This window comes from Acinonyx jubatus, chromosome A3 (assembly GCF_027475565.1).
Source record: "Acinonyx jubatus isolate Ajub_Pintada_27869175 chromosome A3, VMU_Ajub_asm_v1.0, whole genome shotgun sequence".
NCBI lineage: Eukaryota > Metazoa > Chordata > Mammalia > Carnivora > Felidae > Acinonyx > Acinonyx jubatus.
The window spans coordinates 59,414,231-59,426,406 of NC_069388.1; the positions used below are offsets into that span (position 1 = coordinate 59,414,231).

Sequence of the window (12,176 nt, forward strand, 5' to 3'; positions counted from 1 at the left end):
CTGACTGATTCAACATATATGTACCAAACACCCATAATATGTCAGACTCTGATCTGGGCTCTGAGGACTCGGTCATAATGAAGCAGCCAAGGTCACTGCTCAGAGCTTACATTCTAGTTGTGTCAGGGTGGAGGCAGGGGGAGAAGGCAGGAGATGCAGAGGAGACAGATTACAAACAAGTTAACAATGAGCAAGCCATTTATTCTAGGGATTTTATTGAGTATCTCCTATGTGTCAGGCAGGGTGTTAGGGTGGGGTTATAAAGACACATGAGACATAGTGCCTGTCCCTAAGGACATTTCAGGCAGGGGGAAGAGCCTGTGGGAAGGTATAGAGCAAATGATGGGGCTGTGTTGAGGGAAAATCAAGTCATTCAGTAGAGATGGGACAAAGGGTGTGGTTGGTAATAGAGAGGGTTCCCTCTTCTACTTATGAAACTCATCCCTTGGGCAATCTAGGGCAGAGTCCTTCCTGGAAACTTCATATAAAACTTCTCAAAGTATTTATTGAGGTAGGAATTTAGGAACAAAATGTATGAACTACCCGTATATAAAAACAATTCAGTTTGTCTAAGGTGTGGTTCTCCTTGCTTGAAACACCAACCAAGAATGAGTTTTTGACATTCCAAATTCAATTACTTTCCCTCTTCTTTCCTTTCCTTTCCTTTCCTTTCCTTTCCTTTCCTTTCCTTTCCTTTCCTTTCCTTTCTTTTTTTCTCTTTCTTTCTTTCTTTCTTCCCCCTCTCTTTCTTTTTTTTCCTTTCCCTTTCCTTCTTTCCTTCTTTCCCTCCTTCCTTCCTTCCTCCTTCCTTCCTTCCTTCCTTCCTTCCTTCCTTCCTTCCTTCCTTCCTTCCTTCTTTTCTTACCTTCCCCGATTCCTAGAAACTGGTGCAGATAAAAGCAAATGTTGGATTGAAAGCATCAACATGAATCTACAAACTATGATCCACCTCTGAGGTGTGCTAGGAAAGTAATTGGTTAATGTTTGCATAATGCCAGGACATTCTTGAATAAAAGGCCCTATATAAGTTCAAAGTATTTGTAATTATTGTGATTATTACTATAACTTGTGAGAGTTAGCCATAACTCTTTTCATAAGAGGATGAAGTCAACACTTTTAAAAAGAGGAAGCAGGACAGGGACTCTATATAAAGCATTGGGGACTGACTTGCCTCTAAGGACAAGAGGTAACAGAAGACAGGTGAGTATAAGATGGACTGGGGAAACTTACTTCCAGGCTTATTTAGAATGAAAGATCCAGTCTATGGTGATCAATTGGTAATGATGGTGTCTTTGCTGCTAAGTAAACAAGAAAATTTGGAGTTGGATAAAACTTAAGGACCTTGCCAGGAAAGCCCAAGTTATAAAAGATTATGTAGATGATGGGATGATTTTTTTCTGTTCATTATAATACTTATAAAAAGATAGATTTCTGTTAATGCAAGTATAGAGTTACTTTTGGATTTGTGCAAAACAAAGAACAGAAATAGATGTACATTTAACAGAAGGTGTAATAGGCTGAATAGGATGTCTTTGCTGTGATTTCAAAGCCAAAGGATTGACTGGGGTGTCTGGGTGGCTCTTGATTTCAGCTCAGGTCATAATCTCATGGTTTGTGAGATCGAGCCCCAAGTTGGACTCTGTGCTGACAGCAGAGAGCCTGCTTGGGATTCTCTCTCTCCCTCCATCTCTGCCTCTCCCCCTGCTCTCTCTCTCTCTCTTTGAAAATAAGTAAATAAAAATTAAACAACAACAACAACAACAACAACAACAAAGCCAAAGGATTGAGGTGTTGGTATTTTGCCAGATAGCAATCTCTCCCCCACCATCACATTCCTGACGACGTTGCATTAACCTCATACACCTTACATAATGGCTCTATAATAGAATCCTATTTTCTCTGGAAACCTTGAAGGAGCTAAGGCGAACATGTTTAGCAGCTTAAGCCTGGCTAAGTAAAAGGAGAGACAAGCTTCAAGGAGATTAACAGAGAGACCATGGTCTCTTTCATTTGATCTTTGTTCAGAAAGAGATATGCCAGGGATAACTCCCAGGACAGGGAAAGGAGCCTTCCTGGAGTTCTCAACTCTGGGAAGAGTTTGCCCAGATGGGCAAAATGAGGAGAATAGGGCACAGAGGGCTTAGAGAGAGAGAAGAAAGGATTTGCCTGCAGAGAGTGAAGAGATGCCATCACACCTCCAAGCTCTTTGGGGCTGGTAAACTGCTCATAATCCAAATTCAGGAAACATACATATTCACAGACCATGCAATTCTGCAAAAAGTGAGTTCAGAAGGAGCCTTAAATTTTACTCTAAAAGTTATATTTTTCTCAAGAAAACGTGATCATAGTAGAAAACATTTGATATTTGTGACTGTCATTGCTATTATTTTAATTTATTCCTGTTGGTGGGTAGCCATCTGCAGAGCAATGGGCTGGGGTGTTGCTGTGAGGAGAGAGGGAAAAGACAGGTCAGCAAGAGTGTGGATGACTAAGACGAGATACTACTGGAAAGGCCTATCAGCCCACAGGGAGCAAGCAGACGGAAAGACAAGTTATCAGTAAAAGCAGGCGACAAGACAATGTGGAATGGGAGACCTGTCTAACATGCATGTGTAGGGCAGTCCTCAATTCTTCTAGCATCAAACAGGGGGCCACGATGCGGCAGGGTCAGCTTCCTCATCAGCACCTCAGGGAGCTGATACAACACATTTTCCAGGCTGGTTGGAGGGACCTAAGGACGTGTAGTGGCTATGATTTAAGGTTTCTGGTGAAGACCTGAGAGCACATTCATGGAAAAGGAACATGAGTTCTGTAGTGAGAGAATTACAAAGACCAAAAACTTTTATTTCCACATTTTTCAGAAAAATTGCTTAAGGGAGGAGAAGATGGTCTATTATGCCTTACAAACCTAACCAGTGCTTTGGGAATTATAAAGCATTCAGTGGAGGGAAGGTGGGTAGAGGCCATCAGGAACTTGAACTGGCCCCAAAGGATGCTCAAGTTGTCTGTTTCCAGTGTGCCCATCAGGCTACTGCTCCAGCTTGTTGACATCTTGTGGTGTGTGTCACTGTTTTGCTCTTCAGGAAGGAGGAAGAGGGATGCCACCAGAGATACTGTGCTTGGCATTAGTTATGAGCACTGTGCTGTCTTGGCTTGACATTCTAATAATGGTTTCAAGTGCAGGGAGCCCCAGGGGATTAAGAAATTAGCCATAAGTAACCAGTGGACACTTGGTTACCCTGAGCACACTCCAGCAATGCCTCAACAGTCCCTTCTAAAACACAGAGTGCTTTTTGGCATCTGTAAGTTTGGGTCACAGAGTTTGAGTTATTTCAGTATGCTGTGTTTATTTCCATTGTCACTTGTTGCTCTTTCCTGATGCAGTTAAAACATAATAAATGTAACTTTGTATTTCTAAGTAATTGACACACATAATTACATAGCCTCTTTTCATTCAAGTGCTTGCTCAACAGAGCTTTAGTTCCATTCTTGGAATGTGAGGTAGCTTTCATGTTGCAATGAAAACTAAGTCCTTTTCCACTTGGGTTTCCAAGAGGAAGTATTTTTGTTCCCTGGAAAAGCAGCAACAAGAGTAAAATGCCCTGGGTTTAGCATCTGGATGCCAGCAGTGCTTTTTTCTTTAGGATTCTTTCCATAAAGCCAGTGAGAAGTCTCTGTGAAGACAAACTTTGATGAGACTGTATGAGCTTTTCCTATACCTAACTGGCTCTTTCTCCATTCTTTTTCCTGGGACTCAGTGTCCTCTCTCATTCAGTGTTGGAGGCTCAGTGGGTACATAATAAACAATTCCTGTTGAGTGTTTGAACCTGAGAAATTTTGCAGACCTAGCTAAAATTCCACATTCCTGTAACTTTCTAAGCATGGCATTTTCCACTCAACTAAGGGAAATCAGGTAGGCCATCTCAGTGTTGTGGGGAAGAAAAACAAAACAAAACAAATGGCCATGTCTGAGGAGCACACAATTGCTTGGTATAAGACTTAATTCAAATGACTTCTTTAATACCTCTCCTTTACCTTGAGACATAATCTTTTCCTGGGTGTTTGGAAGGAAACACCCATAAAGAGTAATCTCAAGGGACGCCAGGGTGGCTCAGTTGGTTGAGTGTCTGACTTTGGCTCAAGTCATGATCTCATGGTTTGTGAGTTCAAGCCCTGCATTGGGCTTGCTGCTGTCAGCTTGGAGCCTGCTTTCGATCCCCTGTCTCCCTCTCTCTCTTTGCTCCTACCCTGCTCACTCTCTCTCTCTCAAAAATAAATAAAACATTAAAAAAAAAGAATAACCTCAAAACAAAAGAGATGAGAAAGTGCCAGGTGCTGTATTTTTATGCACACTCTTACTTATAATGATAGCAATATTTCAAAATGATAGGTAGTCAGGCTCAGCTGACCTAGGGAGAGGATGAGGAACACTCTGCAGTGGGAGGGGTTAGTGGGAGGTGGAGAATTTGGGGACAGAAGGCCAGCTCCTTCAGCATTGCCTGGAGTCAACTATGCTAGGTGGCATTTGTGTATTTGTTAGGTAGCTAGTGGGAGAACCAAGGCTCTTTGCACACATGGAAGTTGGTTACAGAAATGGTTGGGATGAGAAAGAGAAAGTGGGTGAGTGCAAGTGCTTGATACTGACCATTTATCACTTCTCCCATCTAGTGAGCATCTTGTAAGTTCAATTCTGGCCCCCTGCCCATGACCTGACTTCATGGGATTTTGACTTTGCTGGTGGAATCAACCCGTGTCTCTATCTTCCCAGGTTCTGGCCCAGGTTTTCTCCTGTACAGGAGTCTTGCAGAAGGGGAATGGGAAGCATGGCTTAAGGTGGCCAAAGGGGTCTGAGATTCCCAGGCTGGGGGGTTAGAGCAGTGAGAAAGGTCTACCAATTCCTTCCTCCAATCAAAACAAAGTATGTTCCAAGACCCTGAAGGCACTATAACCTTTCCTCTACACTGAACAAAAAATAACCCAAATGAAGAGAAACACTAATATAAGATTCTCCTTTTCACATTATCTTTTCATAAGGAGAGGGCTACAACTGAGATAAGGCTCACGCATCCAAAGTTTGTTTTTCAGCATCTGAACTCAGGTCACTATGTTTCTCAGTGTTGAGAATCAAAGTATCTTGTCTTCTTGAAATAATTACTATCCAGTAACTTGGTGGTATGGTGAGTCCCTGTGGACCAAGCAGGAGTATCATCATTTTAAAGCTAATTAAAAGGATGGATGGAGCACATGTCTTACTTTTGCTTTTCTTATTATGATTCAAATAATTAATTTTCTTAGTTAAGATATGGGTGAAAAAGTTTTTCTTTTTTTTTTTTTTACCTCTTTCCATAGAAACATTACATATTGTTATGATGACGATTGATGTTTTCACATCTTTGAGTTAATTTCTATTCTAAAATCATTTTAGGACCAGTAGAATCAGCTCATCAATATGTCTGTGCTGTGGCTGCTTCTGGGTCTCCTTGCCCTTACTGGTGAGTAAGGGTCTCCTACATGACCTTGGAGATGGGAAGGGTAAGCATAGGAACAAAATGGTATTTCTGATACTTGAAACTGCAGTAGAAAATGTTTTTTTTCTAAGCTGTCCAAAAAATACTGGACTTAATAACAGCCACTGAAAAATAGCTTCTTTCCAGATGCCCCACAAAGGAGGGGGTTCCGCAGAATGTAGGCTTGGCTTAAGACAGCATTGCTGGAAGCTGGACGTTAAATATACATCATTGATAAGTACTTATTTATAAGTGCTATAGACTTTATACATCATTGATAAGTATTCATTGATAAGTACTCATTGATAAGTACTGTAGGCTTTAAATATACATCATTGATAAGTACTCATTGATAAGCACTGTAGAAGAATTGTGATGGCTTCCTGTAATAATTCAAATGCAATTTCAAATAGAAAACTAGCATGAAGGAGATCAAAAACATGTGACTAAGCTAACCACTGAGGCTGACATAGCTGCTATGCTTGAAATTTCAGATTTGGTCTTAAGTTTCCTTGCAGCTGGGGCAAAGGGAAAAGTACATATTTTTTGATAAATAAAAGGAGAAAGCATAGTTTCTCAGGAGAAGCAAATTTTATCATAGCTGTAACTTCTGATGATTACTCAGATAGGGTCTTACATTTATTCATTTATTGATTGATCCATTTTTTTAACAAGTATTTTTAAATTTCAACAAGATATTTTGGGAATATAAGGAACTTTAAGGAGCATTTAATATGACTAGGGAGTGGCTATGGGGCAGGAGCAATGAATGACACAACCAATTACAATATTAAGGGTATTTGTCACCAATTATAAATATAAAAATGTACTGATTAAAAAATAAAAAAAGACACATCAGCTCATTTAGCTTTTACTACACTTATAAAAGACCAGGTCTTTTCATCTCCATATTTCTTTCAGATTACTTATCAACAGTTTGTAAAGTAGAAGTATTTACCCCAAAATATTAATATTTTCAGATGTCAATCTCAAGAAGCTCTCAGTAAGAAAATAGAACTTTAAAAGGCATTTATATAAATATACAATACACATATGATGATGTGTAGTAGATTTATTTCCAAAGATTTGCAAATCATGAAGATTTGATGATATGAGCAAAGAAGAAAGTAAATAAAAAAGAGCAATCTAATGAGAAGTCCTTACTTCCCTCTGGTTCTCCAGAGCAACCATAAATATCTCACCTGACCAACCGGTCAGGAATATTTGAAGGTGAAGTACTGAGAGTTCCCCTAGGATACAGGATGAGGACTAGTTACAGGGAAGAGATCATCTGGTTTGATTCCAAGACACCAACTCAACAACATTGGACAGCCCAGGGCTTTGCAAAGAGTATAGCTGCTCCAACAGTTCCCCATGCCTGCAGGATAGGAGATGACAATTTTGTATCGAGGGGGTTTCTGTGATAATTTCCTAGTCACCATACTGTAAATTTCAAAAGTGTTTCAATTTAGAGTGAAGTTCTTGTAATTGGATTTTGGTAAAGTTCTTTTTATTAATGGTACTTCATTCATGGACAGATGATCAACATGAGTCTAGTTCAATGCCTTACATTGAAATTTTCTCAATTTGTAGATTTATCTGAAAGCAGCAACTGGGGATGCTATGGAAACATCCGAAACTTCAACACCCCTGGAGCATCTTGTGGGATTGGAAAACGTCAAGGCCTGAACTACTGTGGTATTTTATAATCCCAATGTCCACCTCACCCTCCACTTCCCTTTCTCTCGGAAGGCGCCTCCTTTTGGCAAGGGTGACTTTGACAGGATCTTGTCCCTTCTCCCGACACTTCAAACCCATGTCTCCCTGTCTTTCCTCACAAATTTTGGTCCTCTCAACATATCCTTTGGCTCCCACTATTTCCCACAGCCCCACACTACCAAGTAGTGGGAAGAGCACTAGACGTGGAGTCCAAAGACCTTGTCTAAGTGTGTGCTGTGGTTCTTCAATGAGTCATTTAGTTCCCCTCCATCTCTACTGAAAGGACTTTAAAGTACTTATTTTACAGTCTTGTTGTAAACTCTGGTCGGTAGAATGTAGATGAGAATACTTTTGAAACCACAAAAAATGCTTACAAGGTAAACGGGCCAGCCAGGTAAATCAGTATTAGTTTTAATTTTGCCCAACATCCTTGTTATTCTACAATGGTTTAAGATCATGCAATATCTGGATGTCCTTTTAGGAGGGAAAGGTGGGCAAGAGTGAGCAAACCTGTCAGGGAAACAAGGACTTCTTAAAGGGGTTGGGGGATTCTCTCTTTCACATCTGGTGCCCATTGTAGCTGATGGATAGGCATATATGTTTGGGGTACTTAGGATGGGGCCAGTGTGCCTGTGCCTAGAGAATTGTCTTGTGTGGGCCAGAGCACCCCCTGAGAGTCCAGCAAGAGGCACTGGAAGCCATAAAGGACCCTGCCTCAGTGGACACCAACTCAAGTCCAAAGAAGAATCATACTTTCAGGTCCACTAGGGATTCCAGACTGAAACATGGGCTTCTTGGTCCTAGACCACTGCCCAGATCCTTGGAGTGTGATTTCTGTCCTCTTGAGCTCCCATGTCAGCATAAGTCACACAAGCCACATCCTTCCTTCTGTGTTTGCTTTAGGAGTTCGTGCTTCTGAAAGGCTGGCTGAAATAGACATGCCATACATCCTGAGATATCAGCCTGTGATTCGTACTGTTGGCCAAAAGTACTGCATGGATCCTGCAGTGATCGCTGGTGTCTTGTCCAGGGAGTCTCATGGTGGCAACATTATGGTCAATGTGGGCAATGTGGGTGATGGAATCGGGGTTGTTCAGGTAACTCTCTGTCAGTTATGACATATGGCTGTTGTGTTGCATGGCATGATGCTAAGGGGACATCTTCACATTTGTTGTTGTGGACACCCTGAAGTGCAGTTCTATGGAACACAGAGTGAAAGGTGCTCCCTGGCACTGTGAGAGCCACATCTCTGCCTGATGCAGGTAGTAGCATCACTGTTTTGTTTTGAGCCATGGTTTCTTTTCAAAATCAACTACACTGTGTTTCCAGGATATCATCTGTGGTCCCCTAGTCTGGTTCCTTGTTCTGTTAGTTTGTAACCACGTGACCTCATTTAATCTCCCTAGGCCTCAGTTTCCTCACCTATAAGACGCCATCCTCATAGAATTGTTATGAAGACTCAATGCAATAATGGGAAAATGTGCTTAGTATCTGGCAGATTCTCAGCAAATATTGAATTCCTTTTCCTTTTCTTTCTGCTACACAATTCTTAGTTCTGAAGATCCAGTTTTATTTTTGCACTAATTCTGCCTGGTCTGAACTTGTCTCACAGAAACTCCCAGGGAACTGGGCATTAACCCCACTGTTGAATTCATTGTGTCTGGGGGGATCAAGGATGGCAAGGAGACAATGGTGCTGTGATTTTTTTTTCTATTGCATTTGACATTATTATTGTAATTGTTGGGAAGCCTTTAAGTACTGTGGTCATCTTTTTAGCTTTTAGGAGCATGTGATCTCCTCAGTGATCTTTAAACTGGCTTCCTATTACTATTTGGAGTGACACTTTGCAATTTAAAAGTACTTTCAAATACTTTATCTCATTTTGATTTAGGGACTCATCCAATAATCTGATGAGGATGGGGTGAAGGGGAAGGCATGCAATCTATCCTTTCCAAGTGAGGAGGTGTTTTTACAAGGATGGAGTCATTGCTGCAAAGTCACATGGCAGCTGGAAAATGCAAAACAGGGACCAATACCAACATGGGCGATGTTAGGGTCAGCATTATTTCTGATGCCTTGCTCTGCCTTTGTGAAATCTTGTCCTTGGGAAAAGGATGAGCCCATTTACTTTGAAGATGAAGGAATTGTCCCGAGTCAGACATTTCTCCTAAATATGTTGAAACTCATGTGGAATGGTAACCAAAGATGTATAAGAAAAATTAGAAGTACTTTTAGACATTCAGATTACCTGGAAGGAGAATTACAAGTACAGATAGAAAAAGCCGTTTCTGACCGGTTTGGAGGGCTTACATTTAAACACTGAAGGAGGGCATCAGACTGGGATGTTCACTACTTCTGTCACCTTAGGTTTTCAATTCTGCCTCTCACCATTATAATGAAGCAGTTGCAAAATGTCTGCTCATGCTTCACTTACCCAAACCTTGTAACTTTTACTGTTTATTCCCAGGGAGATTAAAGGTGGCATTAGCTCTGCCAGAGGAGGAGGAGAGAAAAAAGAAGGGAAATTAAAAAGCAACACTGATCCCATGAAGTCCTGTCACTCTCCCACCTGGCTTACTTAGCTTTTCCTCTGCCTCCCTCTAGGACCCTGGCCTTTATGCTCCCACATCCTGGATCAGCGAGTCCCAGGTTTCTCAGATAATCGAGGTCCTGACACTTAGGATCAAAGAAATCCAGACCAGGTTTCCAACCTGGACCCCTGACCAGTACCTGAGAGGTAAGTGTAACCCAGGGTTGGTGGTTTCACAGCATGAAATAAGAAGAACAAATACAAGACATTACATCAGATTCCCCCAAACTTCAGTTGCCTCCTACGAAGCAATTAGGAAAGAGAATCTAAGCTAACTGCTGAGACCCTGAAGCAATGAGGGACTATAGGGTCAGCATTAACCCATCTCACAAATTCCAGGTGGACTCTGTGCCTATGCTGGAGGTCCTGGCTACATCAGAAGCAGCCAAGACCTGAACTGTGACTTCTGCAATGATGTCCTTGCACGAGCCAAATACTTCAAGAGACACGGCTTCTAATGCTTCAGAGCAAACAGGAGGCCTCAAGTGTTACACAGATAAAACTAGCCAATGGAGCTTGTAACTGTGAATCTGACTTTGACTTGAAGGTCATCAAAATAACATGAATCACATTAAAGGAAGAGTTGTCTGCATTTTGTGGTGTGGTGTGTATGTAAATTAAGGGTTATGTCTCCTTAAAGGTATTTCCATGGAAGTTAGCTGCAATGTGGATTTCCACAAAATGAATCCTGTATTCATTGACTGGCATTGCCAGATATAGCAAATAAAAACAGGAAACCCAGTTAAATCTGAGTTCTGGGTAAATGATGATTGATTTTTTAGTATAAGTCCCATGCAATATTTAGAACACTTTTACCCTAAAAAATTATTCATAGTTTATCTGAAATTCAAATTTAACTGGGCATGTGGTATTCTATGTGGCAACTCTTATCACTGATTTCCTTGATAAAAATCATAGTTTTTAATTTTAATTGAGGGGTGTCTAGGTGGCTCAGTTGGTTAAGCATCCCACTTCGGCTCAGGTCATGATCTCACAGCTCGTGAATTGGAGCCCCACATCGGGCTCTGTGTTGACAGCTCAGAGCCTGGAGCCTGCTTCAGATTCTGTGTCTCCCTCTCTCTCTCTCTGCCCCTCCTCCACTTGTTCTCTCTCTCTCTTAAAAATAAACATTAAAAAATAAATTTTAATTGAAAACTTTCAAAGAGAAAAAGGGTGGGATAGTGGCCAGCCCCATCTTTTGGGCGGAGAAGTTTCAGGAGAGTTGCTCCTTTGCAGCATTAGCTTAACCCTAGGACAGTCTCTTTGTCATTTAATTTTACCTCTTCCTTTCCTTTCCTGGACCACATAACCTTCTCCTGCGCCCATACTCCCCAACTCACCTAGATTATTCCCTGTTTGGGGCACTTAAGACTAACAGAGCCAGGCCATAGGATAGTGATTCATCAGTCAGAACTGCCCTCAAGGATATTGACCAACACTATACTGGTAAATTATTTAATTCAAAGGGTTGTGTTCTATAAATGTAATAAATGTCCATTCCTTCCTACTACATGATATCAATACTCTACAGTGTGTCATTCTAGAACAACTGTCGTCACTTCAAACAGTATTTTTTTTTTTTTTAAGCAACAACTGTGTGCTTAGCTCAACTAAATCAACTAAATCATACAGTATAGTTGGGGATAACAGCCAACGACACATGTGCACAAGGTACAAACTCAGGGCCTATACCAGGTAGCCGTGTGAAGTGCTCATCTTCTGTGTCAGGGGCCTGTGGAACCTGCCCATGACCACTGGTGCCCTTGACTTCCTCCAGGGCCACTTCCTTCTTTTTTTTTTTTTAATGGTTTTATTTATTTTTGAGAGAGACAGAGACAGAGCATGAGCGGGGGAAGGGGGGAGAGAGAGAGAGAGAGAGAGAGAGAGAGAGAGAGAGAGAGAGAGAGAATCTGAAGGAGGCTTCAGGCTCTGAGCTGTCAACACAGAGCCCGATGTGGGGTTGCAACTCACGAGCTGTGATATCATGACCTGAGTTGAAGTTGGAAGCTCAACCGACTGAACAACCCAGGGCCACTTCCTTCTTAGCCTCTCCACCCACTGCTTTCCTAGACCTACTTTCAAGGCTGAATGCAGTTAAGGGGTTCCCACCAAGGAAAAATGACTAAGGAAGGCTCATGAATACACCCTCTTTGGGGATTTACATTTCATTAGTACAAAGGAAATAGATTCTGAGGCATTGGTTAGCAGCGCCCACAGGTGAAATATTTGGGTGAATAAAATCCTCCTGAAATCACACCATTAGGGCAGCGTCCTGCAGCTCCCACTACAGACACATATGCCCAGTAAGTAGGGGTAACTTGTGTACATGTTGGTAGAGTCCTTCCTGAGAAAATTTCCAG

General features: G+C 41.5%; 1 protein-coding gene across 1 annotated transcript; it reads left to right on the forward strand.

The window, feature by feature from the left end:
* The first annotated feature begins 1,156 nt into the window (after positions 1–1,156).
* Positions 1,157–10,433, forward strand: LYG1 (lysozyme g1). Its single transcript, XM_015065179.3, has 6 exons — positions 1,157–1,200; positions 5,426–5,492; positions 7,101–7,205; positions 8,130–8,323; positions 9,831–9,963; positions 10,156–10,433. Exons 2-6 carry the CDS (start codon positions 5,450–5,452, stop codon positions 10,272–10,274), a joined length of 594 nt encoding a protein of 197 aa, XP_014920665.3. The 5' UTR covers positions 1,157–1,200; positions 5,426–5,449; the 3' UTR covers positions 10,275–10,433.
* Positions 10,434–12,176: the final 1,743 nt, after the last annotated feature.